This window comes from Notolepis coatsorum (assembly GCF_963971535.1).
Source record: "Notolepis coatsorum genome assembly, chromosome: 3".
NCBI classification, from domain to species: domain Eukaryota; kingdom Metazoa; phylum Chordata; class Actinopteri; order Aulopiformes; family Paralepididae; genus Notolepis; species Notolepis coatsorum.
The window spans coordinates 16,960,972-16,979,884 of NC_140167.1; the positions used below are offsets into that span (position 1 = coordinate 16,960,972).

The 18,913-nt window shown below is 44.2% G+C and overlaps 1 protein-coding gene across 1 annotated transcript in view; it reads right to left on the reverse strand.

The window, feature by feature from the left end:
* The window catches only part of eif2ak3 (eukaryotic translation initiation factor 2-alpha kinase 3), a gene marked incomplete at its 3' end in the record, with an annotated part of 67,013 nt that overhangs the window by 29,853 nt on the left and 18,247 nt on the right, over positions 1 to 18,913 (reverse strand). The window contains 1 exon segment of the mRNA XM_084310836.1: positions 10,396 to 10,525. Within this exon segment, the coding sequence (XP_084166962.1) occupies positions 10,396 to 10,525 (130 nt within the window).

Genomic DNA, 18,913 nt, shown 5'->3' on the forward strand with positions numbered 1-18,913 from the left:
GCGCGGAGAGACATTACACCGGGTCCATTAGGGCCGCGTCGTGGGACCGGACGGACGGTTTAGGTCCGATTTGACATATTTGGACAGGTTCTAGGCTGGCGGCCAGTCCACAGGGAGCCAATATCGCTCTGCGTTATGACCGGGTGCTAATTCACTAGGATGATGTTATCCTCTGTCGGTGGGATCATATCAGGACACAATCATGATATGGAGGTCTATGGTAGGTCTGCTGCAGGGTTCAGGGGGGTACTATGGTAGGTCTGCTGCAGGGTTCAGGGGGGTACTATGGTAGGTCTGCTGCAGGGTTCAGGGGGGTACTATGGTAGGTCTGCTGCAGGGTTCAGGGGGGTACTATGGCATCTCTCCTGCAGGGTTCAGAGGGTACTATGGCATCTCTCCTGCAGGGTTCAGAGGGTACAGTGGCATCTCTCCTGCAGGGTTCAGAGGGTACTATGGCATCTCTCCTGCAGGGTTCAGAGGGTACTATGGCATCTCTCCTGCAGGGGTCAGAGGGTACAGACACGGGGGCTGCTCTCCGCTCCAGTGAGCCTGTCAAACAGCGTCAGTGCTCACCAGCCGCTAATGTGCCACTGTGGGCCCACAAGACCGCTGCTCCACTTAGAGGCGGCAGACCAGAGAGAGGAGAGACGGAGTTTGACTGGAGGGGAATAATAAAAAAAAAAAAAAGCCAAAATAAAAAATTAAATAAAAAATTTGGTGAGCAAGGGAGGTGTTCTGCCAAAAGATTGCACTCTAGATCTATCTAATTTCCTCTGCAGCCGGTGAGCCTTATTGCAGGTCGCTTTAACCATTACGAGGTGATCAATCAAATTCTCTCATCGTTCAGTCATTCATTCATCATTCATTCATTCACACCACATGCCAGCAGAGGTGTGTTTTATTTGCGCGTGTGCGTGTGTCTGTGTGTGTGTGTGTGTGTGTGTGTGTGTGTGCGTGTGTCTGTGTGTGTGTGTGTGTGTGTGTGTGTGTGCGTGTGTGTGTATATAAGCAGGGAGGGGGGTCTGTTATGGGATGACATCATTCCTCGGCTGAGGCATTACCTCACCACCACCCTAATCGTCCAGCCCTCCCCCCTCATCTATTTAGCTCCTCCCACCAGCATGACTCACTCCACATTGGCACTGACATCCTTCTATCTATCCATCTATTATCTATCACCCCCCCCCCCCCCCCACACACACACACACACACTCACTCTCTCCTCTCCAGCGACTCATGGCTTTTGAAGTGACAGCCTGCTTTCTGCAGACAATGCTGTTCTTAGCTATTATGTCCATCTGACAACACGTATACGGCACACACAGGAAGATGCACACACACACACACACACACACACACACACACACACACAAAAGTGCACACAGACACACACCACACACACTTAACAGCCCGCCCCCCCCCCCCACTCCACATTCCAGGCTCTTCAATAGGTGAGTGGCTGCTACCGTTGAAGGCCAGCCAATGGTACTGCGGCACAGCCACCTAATCACCGAGCAGACTGGTGTCGGAGGGGGCCCAGGAAGCACCAATCACACCGTCTGGTTGCTAAGCACCAATCACACCGTCTGGTGCTAAGCGCCGCGGGTGGAGTGGTGGTGGTGGTGGTGGGGGGGGGGTTAAGAGCAGTGTGCCCTAAAGCCAGTTATCCCAGGTTACAGAGAGCAGGCCAGATACACAAGACTTCTGCTGAGTGAGCTAGACACACACACACACACACACATAAGCACAAACACAACACACACCGATGCATATTCAAACACACCACTAACACAAACCCCCACCCACATTCACACAGACAACCTAAACACACACTTTTAAAGGTAGACTATGTAACGCCATCAAACAGTAACCTCTAGGCAAAAGATCCCTGCTTGGTAGGGAGCTTTGTTTACTTGTTTTAGTTTTGGTCTGATGTGTGGGTTGGAGTTTGGTAACTTATTATACAGTGTGTTTCTCCAGACCTCTCTTGGTAGAGCCTGAGGTGTGGCCAGCAGCAGTAACCCCTCCCCCTCCCCCCACTGAAATCCAACCCACACATCAGACAAAAACCAGAAAATGTAAACAAAGTGCAGTACCAACCAAGAGGGGCTGTTTTGCCTAGAGGTCGCTGTTTGACAACATTACAGACTCATTACAACCCAGAGACACAGTAACACGCCACACACGATACAGACTGTACAAACACAACACACACACACACACACACACATACATACTTACACACAAGCACAAACCATACACACATACATAATGGCATGCACATATACAAGTGCAAAACACAATCACATACTGACAATAAAACACACAAAAACAAAATCATAACAGGAGATGTCGGAGCCGATCAGTGGGCTGAGAGCAGACAAGGGTCCTCTCCTCGTTCTACTCCGTTAGCCAAATGAGAGACAACAGGTGATAATAGAGATAGAGAGGGAGAGGGAGAGAGAGGAGAGGGAGAGAGAGGAGAGGGAGAGAGAAATGGGAGGAGAGGGAGATAAAGAGAGAGATGGAGAGAAAGAGAGATAGAGGGGGGGAGAGAGGGGGGAGGAGAGGGGAGGGAGAGAAAGAGAGGAGAGGCAGAGAACGAGAGGGGAGGAGAGGGAGAGAGAGGAGGGGAAAAGAGAGTGATGGAGAGAGAGCGAGTGAGAGGAGGGCTAGAGGAAGAGAAAGAGAGAGTTAGGGAGAGATAGGGGGAGAGGGAGAGTGAGAAGAGGGCTAGAGGGAGAGAGATGTGGTAGAAAGAGAGATGGAGAGGGGAAGAAAGAGGGAGGAAGGAAGAGAGATAGGAGGGAGAGAGAAAGATAGAGGGAGAGAAAGAGAGAAGGGCTAGAGGGAGAGAGGAGGGAGGGAGGGATAGAAAGAGAGATGGACAGAGGGGGAGGCGCAATTAGGGAGATATAGAGGAAGAGAGAGGGATATAAAAAGAGATGAAAGTAAAAAGAGAGAATATGCCAAATGAGATAGGGGGGGGGGGGGGGGGGGGAGAGCGCGAGAGAAAGAAAGAAAGAGGGAAAGATAGATAGAGGAGCCCGTTGGCAGATGGAGCCCCCTACAGTCGCATCTCTACAAGCCCAGCAGTCAGCAGCACCCTGTCACTATCCATCAGGCTGAGGGCTGATGGAGGGTGTGTGTGTGTGTGTGTGTGTGTGTGAGTGTGTGTGTATGATTAAATTCATACAAATGTGTGTGTTCCTGTACTTCAGTACTTGTGAGGACCAAACGGGGGCAACGGTAGCCCCTGAGGGGAGAGACACAGGCGTGTTCTTGGAAGGTCGCAGGCACCAATCTCTGCACTGGCTGTGACAGTCTGGGCACGGAGGAGGTGATTAACAGGTCTCTCGCCCCTCCCTCCCGCAGCAACTACGGTCAAGTGTGCCCTTGAGCAAGGCACCGTGCCTCCAACTGTTCAGACTGTGGGTGTACTGCAGGGGCAGCTCCCAGGTGTCAATGCGTGTGACTGTGTTAAAGGGTTGGGTTCCGAATTTTGAACCATCTCCTACGTCCCATCGGTGTTGTCCATCAGTAGAGTCCGTTCTCAGGACAATACAAGCTGTTCTTCATACTGGATACCTGCAGCGTTGTGTACCTTACTACCATGTTACTATACAGTACTTATACTACTAACAATCATACTAATGTCTATAGATACTACTATACTTAATACTACTACCCATCATACTAATATGTCTATACTACTATACTTATACTACTGCCCATCATACCGTCTATACGACTATGCTACGATTAGGGCTGTACCGAATGCTTCGAAGCCTCGATCATAATGTTGACATTCGAATTCTAAATCAACATTAAAAAATTTAATTTTTAATTAAAAATCTTTCTTTTTTTTAATGTGTATTCAATCCGTTTAAACCAATGGGGGTTTTATTCACAGATGCAGTTAAAGATTAGGCTACACTAATATTATACTATAAGACGTCACCATCACTTTCATATTTTCATATGCCCTTATTGGATTATTTATGTTGACGAAACTGATGAGTTGATTTAATAAAAAAAGTTGATTTAATAAAAGAAAAAGACTAATTTAATCAGAGTAATCACTTTATTCAAATTGAGGATTTAGTTTAAAAAAAAAAAGAAAAAAAAATTATGAAGTACATTTCTTTTTTATAGACATTCGAAGCTTCGTTGACATTCGGTACAGCCCTAGCTACTATACAGTACTTATACTACTACCTCATACAATAAGTCTACAACTATGCTATGCTACTATACTTATATATACTACTACCCATCATACTAATGGCTATACTACTATACTTGTACTACTACCTATCATACTAATGGCTATACTACTATGCTACTATACTTGTACTACTACCCATCATACTAATATGTCTATACTACTATGCTACTATGCGTATACTACTACCCATCATACTAATGTGTCTATACTACTATACTTATACTACTAGTAGTAGTAGTCTACTACCTATCATACTAATATGTATATACTAATATGCTACGATACTTACTACTACCAAACCTATCATGCTAATATGTCTAAACTACTATCCACTCCGAGTGCAACACAAGCTTGATACGACTTGATGGAAGAATGCCACTGACCCTTAGCTGCCAGAGATGTACCCCTCTCCTGCTAACTTGTTGTTCAAAATGTGTTAAGTCACTTTGGATAAAGGTGGCAGCTAAATGACTAAATGTAATTAGCCACTAAACTAATGCAAAGTCAAATGGGGAGGACTGTCCAAACAGTGAACTCCACAGTGAAGCCAAAGCAGGTGTGAGGATTTATCTCAGGGCTTGTACAGACTGGAGTGTGGCCCCATTTGACTCTGCATTGATGTTATGACTATAGCTGGAGCTGTGGGCATCCAGCGTGAAGAGCAGCAGGGACTGTGCTGGAAGAGATCTCTACCCGATCCACAACATCCTCGATAAGAAGGACACCGTGCTGTGGGGTCCAAAGTTCTGAATCTATCACACAAGTTTCACTTTGTTTTGGTTGCACTAAGATTACATTGAATAAGTGGCTGCTGTGTCAAGCCGGAGATAAACGTGACCATGGAAAAACGATGCAGACGTTAAAAAGTGCTGTAAGTGGTATTTTTTGTGCGTGTTAAATAGCTCTACATTCCAACAGCCATCACTGATATAGAGTCAGTAACATGAGTCTCCCAGTCCCTCCACTCTGCAGTAAACAGAAAATAAATGTTCTGGTATCCCTTCCCACTTTATCCAATCAGGAGAGAGATATATTACATACTGTATTTCAAGAAATCTTGTTTCTTGTCAAATTAGTTTACTGCACTGGTAGATTATTTGACTTGTTTCAAGGACACATTTTCTTAAAACTCGTTTTTATTTCTTATTTTTGCAGTGTATTTTAGCGGAAGGACTGGGAGACCCATGTTAGACCCACTCTATATCAGTGATTGCTGTCAGACTGTAGAGCTATTATTTTAACATATGTAGACCACTTATTTTAACAAACAAAAGAATACCACTTACAGCACCTTTATATAGTCTGCCTGATATCAAGACACAATATCTGGAAACGTGTGATTTGCTGTATTACATCATTGGAATATGTTCTCACTGGGCGATGTGCTGATCTGTGGCTTATGATGATGACTGGCTAGGATCAGCTTCTGTCGCGGTCCCATTAACGTGACAACGCCACTCTTCCACACCATTAATGTTCATGATGGATGGTCCCGGGGTGGAGGAGGAGGATCCTAAAGTGTGCGATTTCATTTCATGAATGGATATGTTTCGTGGCTCGATTATTTGAAGAGAGAACGCAGTAGAGTAGCGGTGAATGGCTTATCTCCATTCTAGACGAGGAGCCGATAGTGTCGAGTTATCTATTCGAGAGATAACTTTTGTGAGGGAGAGATAAAGTGAAAATGGGTCAGATACGACTTAAATGCCACTCGTCAGCCTCATTGTAAAATCAGCTGTTCCAATGTTTACCCCAGACAGATGTGGTCTAATGTAATTTACAAGTATGTTGCCGATTTATGGCCGCATATCTGTATGGCAGTTACCAAAGTTTGTCTTTAGTCTAAGGTCAACGGTTGTTTAGATTGTTATCAGGAGTCCCTCAGATGGTGCGACGCGTTCATTGGCCCACAGTCGTACGAGGTTCTAAGCGTGTCTGTGCACGACGCCTGCTTCTAGCAAAACGGAGATGGCATGCTTTCAGAAGAGCAGCAGTTATCTCCAGTCTAATGAATGCATTAATAATGCCATACTTATAACCAGCGACCATATCATGTTCATCATTTACGAATAAAGCCGTCTTCTATAAAGTTAACGTCCATTTAAATATAAATAAACTCTTGGCAGGCAGAATAAATGCAGTGAAAATGTATATTCTCCCCAAACGATTCCCATATTATTCATTTGTAAATGTTTTTATTTCGCATGGGTGGTGGTTGTGATGGCACAGCGATGGGAACAGGCAGTGAAAGGGGTGTAATAGAGCCTCAATCTTTGAATCTAATCTAAATTAGAATCGAATCGAATCGAATTAAATTAAATTGGCGCACGACACAGCCTTATTCGATTTATGGTCAATTCTGCATCGCCTGCATTAAAAAAAAAAAACTAAACACTCTAAAAAAGAAAAATCTAAAATGGTCCCAAACGTAGATCCCACATGTGACAGATGCAGTCTTTCTCCAGGATGTCTGGCACACTCATGTTGACAGTGTCCTAATCTGTCCCCTTACAGGAGTTCAATCTGCAAAACAGTCTTTGAAATGGAAATTCAGCCAGATGCTAGGAGGGGAAAACCATGAGAATCTCTCTGAAACTAAACTCCAGATAACAAAATGTGTTACACTGTGAGACTGATGCTTCTTCACTGGAAGTCTCCTCATCTATGGAGCTGGACTCAGTGGCTAAGACGTGATGCAGCATCTTAAACTATCTGGACTCAGTGTCTAAGAGAGGTGATGCAGCATCTTAAACTAGCTGGACTCAGTGGCTAAGAGGTGATGCAGCATCTTAAACTAGCTGGACTCAGTGGCTAAGACGTGATGAGCATCTTAAACTAGCTGGACTCAGTGGCTAAGAGGTGATGCAGCATCTTAAACTAGCTGGACTCAGTGGCTAAGAGGTGATGCAGCATCTTAAACTAGCTGGACTCAGTGGCTAAGAGGTGATGCAGCATCTTAAACTAGCTGGACTCAGTGGTTAAGAGGTGATGCAGCATCTTAAACTAGCTGGACTCAGTGGTTAAGAGGTGATGCAGCATCTTAAACTAGCTGGACTCAGTGGCTAAGAGGTGATGCAGCATCTTAAACTTGAGAAGTTGAGACTCACTGTGCAGGGATCCTTAGAGATAAGATTCATTCATGATGACATCACCGTGACTTTGTGTTTGGACCCTACATGCAAAACAGTGATGTGTGGAGGCTGCAGTGCATCCGTCACTATCGGAGCCAAGTTCTGCCAATAGCGATAGTTTATTAAATGTCCTATTGGCACAGATTAATCGGTTGACCTCTAGTTTGTATACAAAGCCATCCTTGCGCAGCTGCCAACTTGCATAAGCACTCTTTACTCATACAACCAAGAGGCGGACATTACAATCCGAGATGACAAAACTTTAAATGATATCTCACAGTATCCTGTTCCCACTGTGAGAACTGAATCTGGGGGACATGCTTTCAGCTATGCTGCTCCATTCTCCTGGAACCTACTACAAAAAGATTTGAAGCTAGATTCTCTTATTTGGAATTGATCATTATGTTTTAAATTAAGACAGCTGCTTGCAATGAAGCGCCTGTGTTTTTAATTGTCTTTTTCATTTACATTTTAAGACATTCTCTCCTCTTTGGCACTTGTGTGTTTCTACCATCATGTATCTATTTGTGATTGTTTTAATGTCGCTCTATATGTGACACCATCTGTATGCTGCTTTCTTGGGCGATGGATATCTCAACGTGATTACGCTGGTGAAAGCCACAGTGCAGAACTTGTTGTTGTCTTGCAGTGAGAGTAATTACACCGTCGTCGTCGTCGTCGACACGTTATTCTTTCCTCTGAACGCGGAGTTTACTTTTTATCTGGAGCGCCCACTCCACTCCACAAACGTCTCTTTTCTTAGGTTTTTCAAGCCATTTCACTCCATCACTACTGTTCTTGTTGTTGTTGTCGTTGTTGTTCTTCTTCTCTTCTGCTCTGGGCTCTGGAAAACTAACCAATCATTGCTGGTTGACATCACTATCACATCACTGCCGCGGGAACGTCCTGACAGACACCACCCTGGTGTACTGAGCAGGATGTGTCCCCTGCTGGCGGTGATGGGCTTAATAATCAATGTTGTGTAAAACTCATTTGGCATGTAACAGATGTTTGTTTATAAATTCTGCACTGCAGTTTAAAATGTTACGAGTTTTAAATAAAAAATATGAATAAAATGTTTTATTATTAAAAAAAAAATAAAAAAAAAACAGCCCATTAGTTTTGATGGTAAGTGGTCTCTCGTGGTGGCTGAGGGGGGGGGGGGGGGGGGGGGGGGGAATAAATAAATAAATAAGCCTTTTTTTCCCTGGACCAATAAGATCTCTGCAGCACCTCAGACCAACCCCATCAGTCGTCATTTAAACTGACACCAGTAGCGCGAGGCACCCGGACCCTGCAGTGCTTAGCATCAGAGACCCCCCCCCCCCACAGAGCCTGGTCTCCCCCCCCCCCCGGTCCACATCAAAGTGTAGAGCCGTAACCGTGTCTCCGCCACCAGCGCGGGGAGCAGAACACACACCACTCTCGCTCCGGGCCAGCTCTCACTTCCAGCATGGCTGTGTGTGTGGGGGGGGGGGGGGGGGTCGTTGTTGGAAGCCTGTGTGCGTGTACGACACATGTTTATGTGTGTGTGTGCACACTGCACAGTATGTTTCACAAAGAGGCAACAAGAAGGCTTATCCTGGAGGCAAAACAGCTAGAGTGAGATGGTTGTGGGGGAGTAGACTGCCGTAGCTTATAAGAGTCTGTGTGTGTGTGTGTGTGTGTGTGTGTGTGTGTGTGTGTGTGTGTGTGTGTGTGTGTGTGTGTGTGTGTTCGTTCGTACAAAACAAGTACAAGCCGTTTCAAGCCTTGGCTGGCTGACTGTTGGAAGCTTATTTATGAGACTTTTGTTTTCAAACAATCCAGCAGGATAGACTGTTCCCTCAGCCCTCCAGCCTCCTCCACTGAGGGATAAGCCTGATGAACGTAGCAGTAGGACTGAGGGATATGGTCAAAATATGATATCACCGTATGGGACTGAGGGATATGGTCAGAATATGATATCACCGTATGGGACTGAGGGATATGGTTAATGTATGATATCACCGTATAGGGCTGAGCGATATGGTTAATGTATGATATCACCATAGGACTGAGCGATATGGTTAATGTATGATATCACCATAGGACTGAGCGATATGGTTAATGTATGATATCACCATAGGACTGAGCGATATGGTTAATGTATGATATCACCATAGGACTGAGCGATATGGTTAATGTATGATATCATCATAGGACTGAGCGATATGGATAATGTATGATATCACCATAGGACTGAGCGATATGGTTAATGTATGATATCACCATAGGACTGAGCGATATGGTTAATGTATGATATCACCATAGGACTGAGCGATATGGTTAATGTATGATATCACCATAGGACTGAGCGATATGGTTAATGTATGATATCATCATAGGACTGAGCGATATGGTTAATGTATGATATCACCATAGGACTGAGCGATATGGTTAATGTATGATATCACCATAGGACTGAGCGATATGGTTAATGTATGATATCACCATAGGACTGAGCGATATGGTTAATGTATGATATCACCATAGGACTGAGCGATGGTCAAAATATGATATCACTTTATTATGCTTCTTATTTTGATGGTGTAATGATATTTAACGGTATTTGTTTTTTCCAGTGCAAATTAGCATGTCTTTTCTGTAATACAATAATGTGAACCGCCTATGCTGTAGGTGGGGAGATCCTATTAGAGAGGGTGATCATTAGTCAGTGTCATATCATCTCTCATTGGGCGAGCTCCTAGTGAGTTAAAATATTCCCCATTCTTCTGTAGAAAATGGTAAATTTATATAGCAGCTTTTATCCAAGGCGCTTTGTTCCTCACATTCACCCATTCACTCTCACATTCACACACCGATGGCCGAGGCAACCATGCAAGGTGCCAACTTGCTCATCGGGAGCAATTAGGGGTTAAGTGTCTTGCTCAAGGACACTTCGACGCGCTGCCCGGGAATCGAACCGGGAACCTTCCGATCACCAGACGACCACTCTAAGCCCCTGGAACCACTGGGTCTCTGTCCCCTCTCTGAGACCCCCCTGCAGGAGCCTACCTCTGGCTTGCTGAGGCTGGAGGACACCAGGCATCCTGAGCCCACGTCCAGGTCCCACTGCTTCCTGCCCAGGTTGTGAGGGTCCAGAGCGGAGATGCGTCCGTCCAGAGTACTGATGATCACCAGAGACCTGAGGACCAAGGAACACAGTCACATTTAGTCCTTTAGCTGTTTATCCAGAGTACTGACGATCACCAGGGACCTGAGGACCAAGGAACACATTTACACTTAGTCATTTAGCTGCTGCTTTTATCCAAAGCCACTCACAAGTTCCGTACAACAAGTCAGCAGGAAGAGTGCAACTCTGGCTGGCAGCTAAGGGCAAGTAAGATTGTTCGTCAAACCGTGTTGAACATGAGTGCTACACTCAACACAACAGCTTAAAGTGCTAAATCCATAAAATCCTAATTGTTGTTTGCTTTCCGTCTTGAAAATTCAAGCTAACAACTACTAGAGTTAGTCTTCTATTGATTCCAAACAAGCTGCTGGTGTGAAACGCATCACTTCCTGTGTGCAGCATCACTTCCTGTGTGCAGCATCACTTCCTGTGTGCAGCATCACTTCCTGTGTGCAGCATTATTTCCCACAGAACAGTTGAGAACAGCTGGTTCTAGAATGAACTGGTTCGAATCACCATCATGTTATATCGGTTGGCAATAGAGAGTGGCAAAATAGACATTTATTTATGTGAAAATGTTGGAAAGTATTACTTTAACCACAGATAATAAAAATGGCCCCGTCTCAGTTAAATGCTCAGAATCTCAAGATCCAAATCATTGTATGTGGTTGTTAGTTGGCTGTTATTGGTATTGGAATTGGTATTGTGTATCATATGGCTTGAAATTATTTGGCTTCAAGACACTTGATGCTCGATGAAAATAAAATGTTGAACAACAGTTCAGTTCAATAGTAAAAAAAAAAGAAGAAAAAAAAACATCTGGACAAATTAGAATAACCTAAACTTTACATTTCTATCGCCATGCATGCTTCCACTGTTCAGTGATCTACTCTCAGAAGTAATAGAAGGTTTCTCAGATCAACCACAGTGTCAGCAACACACCACGGTCCAGCTTTAGCATCTTCAGAACCAACAGGGGGTACATAATGTGGCAGGACCCGCCCGCCCCATGACTAACCCAGTGGGAAGAGCATGTTGTTAGTGTGGAGAGGTCTCCGCTAAGCGCTCCCTCCCGGTCCCCCGCTAGTTTAACATGCAGGACCAGCAGCACACCTGCGCCGTGACAAACTGCATTCTGGACGCTGGTTACGCTTATCTTTTCAAAACAAGCTGGCAAACTTTATTTACTCAGCTATAATTCCCAGATAAAAAAAAAACAGGATGTAGGAATCAGAGGGCTAGGCTATAGGTGCTGAAGTCCAAAAATCTATAAATAATAATAATATTTTTGACCCACAATCACTTTTCTGACATAGATCTCAAGTGCTAAATGTTTCAGTAGCTTGCTGCTAGTTCAACTTGGCACAGTGCTTTTAGTAGTTCATTACTTTTGACATTTTGAGGTGGAGTTATCTACTGGAACAAAGGTTTTGGCTGGAGGCTTAATAGAAACTAAAGGAATTATTTTATTTTTAGTTACCACTACCTCATACATAGTCTACCCCATATAACTCTGTATATACCCATATACTCATGCACAATAGTGCTGTATATACCTTATATATACATTTATATGTTTATATTTACTGCATATATATATATATATATATATATATATCGTACTTTTCGCACTATAAGCCGCACTTGAATATAAGCCGCAGCAGCTAAATTGAATGATGTGTACATATATAAGCCGCACTGGACTATAAGCCGCAGGTGTTTTAATGTTTAATTACCATATGTAATTAGCATTGGGACACAATACTGTCGGACAAATAACAAGAATTAACTCATTTACAAGTTGTATTAAGTTTAGCAAGTAAGGGAACAGATAAATAACATTTCAATGCAGTCAAAAAAGCAATATTTAGATTTTTACATTTTCGAGTTTGGTCACGTCGAGTCACATATAAGCCGCACCGTTATATAAGCCGCAGGGTCAAAAATGGGGAAAAAAGGTGCGGCTTATAGTCCGAAATATATATATATATTTTACCAACCCTACCCTTTCCCTGCCTTAAAAGATCTTCTGCTCCGACAACTAAGCTGACAGACGAGACATTGTCTTGGTAAAGTTGTGAAATGTGCCAGTTCAAGATAAACAAGTTTTAAATTAACGCCTGCATAAATATGCAGTTTTACAAGTTCTTTGAACTACTTTTTCCAAGTAACTAGTTAACCAAACAACAATGTATCTTCAGTCTTTGTCGTTCAACTTCTTCCAGTGTGAAGTAATTGGTAGCTTGATTTTTTATTTTTTTTTTATATCAAATAAAAAAATAAATGTGTGTGTGTGTGGGGGGGGGGGGGGGGGACAGGCAGGGTAATATAAATAAAATAATAAAAATGTAAAAGGAGGATGCAAAACAGCTGCAGATTGAACATTAGGGGTGAGGGGGGGTATTGATACAGCATAGTATCACGATATGTTGCGTGCCGATATCATATCGATACACTGACGCCAAGTACATGTGGCATGAAGTGAACCGAACGCAAATGATAGGATTCTTGCCAGCCATGAGACGGCTTTAAAACAGAACGCCACATTTACCTTTTCAGTTACCGCTTCACCAAACCCCTCCACCGCAGGCCTCTGCGTTCACACAGCCTCGTCTGTCCAACATCTAGCCGCCGATGCTGACCGACAGACAGGTATTGAATTCATTAATAGTTTGATTTACATAGGCCTGGCGCTTTTCTAGACACCAAGCTCTTTACAGTGTAGAGCGGAAATTGCCTCCGACGTATATGTTGTGGTAGATTTCGCTAATTGTCTTAAAACTAAATCATTTCGAACCATATGCCATATACCAGCCGAAAGACGACATATGAATGTTGATTTGACTGCCAACGCACTTTTAATCCATGGAATTATACTGCCAACACTCCTAATCCTGCTGTAGTTTGTGTTACTGTGTTCAGGCATCCACCCACCCAGATAGAAATAAAAACCCATTTAGTTTGTCTTCACACATCAGTGCCCGCCTTCATCAAACAAAAAAGTTAAATACTAGGCGTGTTATCAATACTTAGCCAGGCGACATTATGAACTGAAAGCGGCTGTCGCAGCATGGAGTAGTGGAGTAAATGTCACTTCACGTGAGGGAGAGAAAGACACGGCAGGTTACACAACGATGGAGGAGGATTTGGCGATGTTTTGGATTGAAACCCAATGGTAATAAGGAACCTGCAAGTGTTAACGAGGCGATCTGTAAATGTTGTATGATGAAGGAGGCTCGCCACAAGAGTCAGGCTGCCGGGCCCCGCAGCAGCAGGACAGACCAGTCCAGACCGGTTCAGACTAGTCCAGTCCAGTCCACCTCAGACCACTTCAGACCAGCAACCTCATGTTGCACATGATACAAATCATGTGCAACCCAGATTCGGCACAAACAAGGGGGACTAAACACGTTTCGCAATTATGCCACAACAATGTGGAACGCCCTACCCACAGCCATAAAAAAATTTGAATCCCTACCCACCTTCAAAACCGCTCTCAAAGAGCACCTACGGGAGGCTGCAATTCGAAACTGGCCAACGTAAATGTCCAATCCCCCCCCCCCCCCTCCTAATGGACAGTCTCCTCCCCACGGTATATATATATTTTCTCCGACCCACCCAACCCCTCCTAATGTACAGTCTCCTCCCCATCATATGTCCGGTATATATTTTCTGTTAGGATCTCTGGGTAACAGTACTGTATATTTGCATATCGTATATGTCACAAATGTAACCGTACTATATACCTGTATGATGTCATGTATGTTGAGTATGTCATAAATGTCACTATGAATTGAAAATGGGGGGCCCTGATGTAAACAAGACAAACGTCTTTCTCTGGTCTGCATTCCCTTAACAATTGTGTGTATTGAGCCGTACTGTATTGTACCCATTCTGCAATCTGTTAAATAAAGTTTTTCATTCATTCAACCGTGTTTTTGCGCAATGCACAAAATATAAGAGGGACAGTGTGTGAGCATTTGTGTTCAAAGTAAGAGGAAGATGTAAAGATCTAAGGCTGTAGCTACATTGATCGAATTTTCTTTTCGTACTATAAGTAAAAGTATATTCTATATTGTATTATACTAAATTATGTTATATCTAGTAAAATTAATGGAAGAACAAATGTAAATGTAAGGGGGTAGGGATTAATAAGCTTAGCTTCCCTCTACTCCTTTTTTGGACATGTCTGCTAACTAAATACATTGCTCTTGACTTTTTGTTCATAATTCCTTTATTTTTTAATGTTTTTTTTTAATTTTCAAAATGTTTAGTTGTTATGATTGTTCTGTTTGACGGAGCTAGAGATACCGTGATTTGTTTGGAGGAATATGGAGAATACATGTTCAAAAATAAACTTTTTCATTCATTCATTCATCCGCCAAGGAACGGATAGAAAACCGACAGAATAAGAACGGATACCCCTCGTTGAAAATGTATTAAAAACAAGACTTGGACGGACAGACACAGCGGATGTAGCCGCGTAAAGGTTAAAGATCAAAGCGCTCTACAGATACTGAGCGGCGCCATCTTGTGGGCGGGATGTCACCGGTAAGTAACACGAGTTTATTAACCCGCCGGGAGAATCATGTCCTCGCCGTGGCGTCTCTCTCTAATCCACTCACACGCCGCTCTTCGCCATGCGAGCGGCGTACGCAGATTTCATTATGAGGGAATCCCAGGGAATGTCATCATTACTGAATCATGGTTTCCCTTTGCCCTGGGACGCACGCTCATTCCATTAGCGACCGTGGACTGCAGCCGCCCGCCAGAGAGGAGGCGCGGCCGGGGTCACCCCCCCCCCCCCCCCCCACCCCGAGATGATGTCCCGTTAATGTACTGTAGTACAGTTCCTTTGGGGACGATCGGGGACAGATAGAAAGTGTGACCGTGGGAAACACACGGTGTGGCGTTACTTACCATGGGTCCATTTTCTGGCTAGGAAGCCATTATTACCGCTATAAAACAAGATTTATTTGGTTGTGAAACCCCAATCACACGAGTCCACAAATCACTCTCCCATTCACAGAGGAGGGAATCACTGGAGGCCCCACGATACGATATGATCACGACGATAGTATGAAATTGTAAAATTGTGATACTGTAACATATGACCTTTTTTAATATATATTGATACTTGGCAAGTGGCAACGGTGTATCGATACAATATCGGCACGCAAAATATCGCAATATATCACTGTATTGGTATTTTTCCCCGACCCCTAAACATTCACGGTAAGTCAATTGAGCATCTCAGTGACACATATTGATTAATTTTATGTTTTTATTTATTGTTTATGTGAAGCACCTCATAGTCTGGCTCACTCACTCACTCACTCACTCACGGTTAGTCACTCTGCCCCAAGTGGCGACTCACAGGCATGTCACTTTGTGTAAGACCAGTTCAAGCCATGAAACAATGATTCACGTCCATGCAGGGGTGCGTTGCTCATGGGACGGGGTTGCACGCCGTGCAACCGGCTCTGTGAGCAGAAGCACGCACATGCACGGATGTGCACGCGCGTGCACACAGGAATGCGCTGCACTCGACTGATGCGCCAACTCGCTAAGTACCCACCTGGCTACTTTGTAGGGGTGGGAATCACCAGAGGCCTCACAATACGATACTATCACGATACTTGAGTCACGATACGATAGTATTGGGATACTAAATATATTGCGATATGCTGAGTATTGCGATATTAATATTGCGATATATTACCTTTTTTCAACTGCAAAGTAAAACTTTGTCAACATGTTTTATCTAATAAAATAAAGTTCAGTCTGTTCATCTCACTTCAATCATCTTTATTGCAGAACATGGTATATGTCAACACTGTAATCTGTGTTGCATGTACCTGACAAACTGAACAGTTTGTATTACAGTCATATTCCAACTTAACTGAATGCACATGTGTGTGTGTGTGTGTGTGGACTACTATACTATTACAGGTATTGAAATGAACAATGCAACTTCCTTATACAAAAAAAATTAAATATCGATACTTGGCGTCCCTGTATCGATACAGTATCGCCACGCAAAGTATCGCGATACTACTACGACGTATACATTTTTTCCCCGACCCCTACTACTTTGCATAACAATAGCGCAGGTCGTCAGTTCTCAGATACATTCACACAAAAACGTGTTACATTCCATTCATAGAGGCAATTAGGCACTGTCTTTAGTCTGTGCGTACGCGAGGGAACATTTATGCGCATGCGCGGGAGCGCTCGTGCACGTGGCGTCATTAAAACACCGTACAACCAGCTTTGACAAATCACCAACGCACCCCTGCGTCCATGTGTGACTGTCCTTGTTTTTCACATTATAGATATCGTCTGCACGGTACTGGGACAGAGGAACATAGTTGGGTAGTGTTGGTATTCTGTCAACAGCAAAACGACTTCCAAAACCACCCCCCCCCCCCACCCCCATTGCCTTTCTTTTGTTTAATCTGACTTTATTTTCCGTTTAAAATGTATATACGCCACCTAATTTTCGAAATAAAATCTGACAATAGTGAATTGATGTCCTCAAAAAAGGGAAAAGTCCGTAAACTAGAAGAAAACTTGAGTAATTGTAAGAATCCCACCTTTTGAACGCTTTTCGATATCTTATAATCAATACCACGGTGCGAAGCCTACAAAACATGTGAATTCTTAAGCTAAGATATTGCTTTATTGATCCCCTTGGGGGAACTTCGGGCGTCATAGGAGCATGGGATTGGGGGAGGGGAGGTACAGGTATGGGCAGGGGTAGAAAGACATAAATATGGGCAATGCAATTTCATCGGAATAGACATTTGAAAAAATAAAACAGTCTAAACAATATAATTAACTCTGAATATAAAAATATGAGAAAACTAAACTAAAAGGTGCAGATGAGGGTCTGTATGCCCCATCGGTTAAATATAATATTTATATCATGATATTATTCCCCTTTAAAAGTAGTTATATCCTGTAGATATAGATAGCGGCGAGCAGGCAGGAGACTGTGCTTAATAATACCTCTCTCTCTCTCTCTCCTTTGTCTTAACAACTCCAGCAGCTGAACCAGTGGACTCTTGGGGAGTGAAGCCCTGGCCCCACCCTTCTTCACCCACACACACACTTATCCTTTAAAAACTTACTGCCGCATTGCTCAGTCATCAACGACCATTATGTCAAGAGCGCGGGCTGCGTCCTGAATGTTGATTTGTATGTTGTGTCCAGAGGCGACACACACGCTCCACGGGCAGAATAATGCTTTGGGTTTAACACCAGTGTGTCATCCATCAATCCTGTCTAGTGGCACTTGTGTCTAGTGGCGCTTGCCGACGTGTTTGCATAGAGACACGGGGATGTTACTCTCTGGACCCTTATTAGCCGCCTTACATCCGAGCCTTGGGCCGGGGAGTTTCATAAAAGGATGCAAATAGGATCACTTAACAGTAAGGAGCCCATCAAAGCTCGGCTTATCTCCGCAGGATCTGCTTTAAGCAGTATCAGCACTACCAGGCAGCGAAGAGTTCTGAGGAAAAACATTGTTTTTATCCTCAGCTCGCCTCTATAAAAAAAAAAAAAAAAAAACATACAGGCGCGCTAAAGCCCCGGCTTCGCTCTCTCTCGATTGGCTGCGAAGCCCTGCCAAAAATATTAGGCTGATTGGTTGTTGCTAAGCAGTAGGCATTCTGAGAGGTGGAAGCTGCGCTGCTCGGCTACGCCGGCCCCGCCCCCAGACACATGCTGCGAGAGCAGAGGAAGGAGGGAGGGAGGAGGGAGGGAGAGGAGAGGGGGAGAAGTCGACGGGAGCATGGAGTTCAACTTCAGAGAGAGAGAGAGCGAGAGAAGAGTTTCATTTCGAGAGGGAGATCAAAGCCCCTTTGTGATCTCTTTGTACTAGAGAAGAGGGGGGGGGGGGGGTTGGGGGTGGGGGGGGGCACTTAAGTCTACAACTAAAAGTAACACGACAGTGATGGAGAGATAATGGGTAGGGGAGGGGGGTGCGTGGGCCGTGTAAAAATAGTAAATATACCAGACAAAAAATAAATAGGAACAAATCAAAACACGAGCTCTGGCATCTTGTTTTGGAACCCCAGGCGTTTCATTTCTCATGTACAGTACGTGCCTCTGGACACAATTTTCCAGTTCAACAGAGGACTAGCATAATTTAGCACGTGGGTTGTTGTTACTGTGTGTACGCTGCTGCTGCTGCTGCTGCTTTCAATCAGGACTCTGGCTGAAACAGATGTTGGGATCGGGGTGGTGGGGGTGGGGGGGGTTCGAGGGGGGGGGGGGGGGGGGGGCAGAACAAGGCGTAGTTAGCATCCTAGCCTGCGATGCTGTCAGAAGTGTCACAACACTGCCGAGTGCTCCTTCTATCTGATAAAGCGTCTGCCAACGCAAGGAGCCAATTAC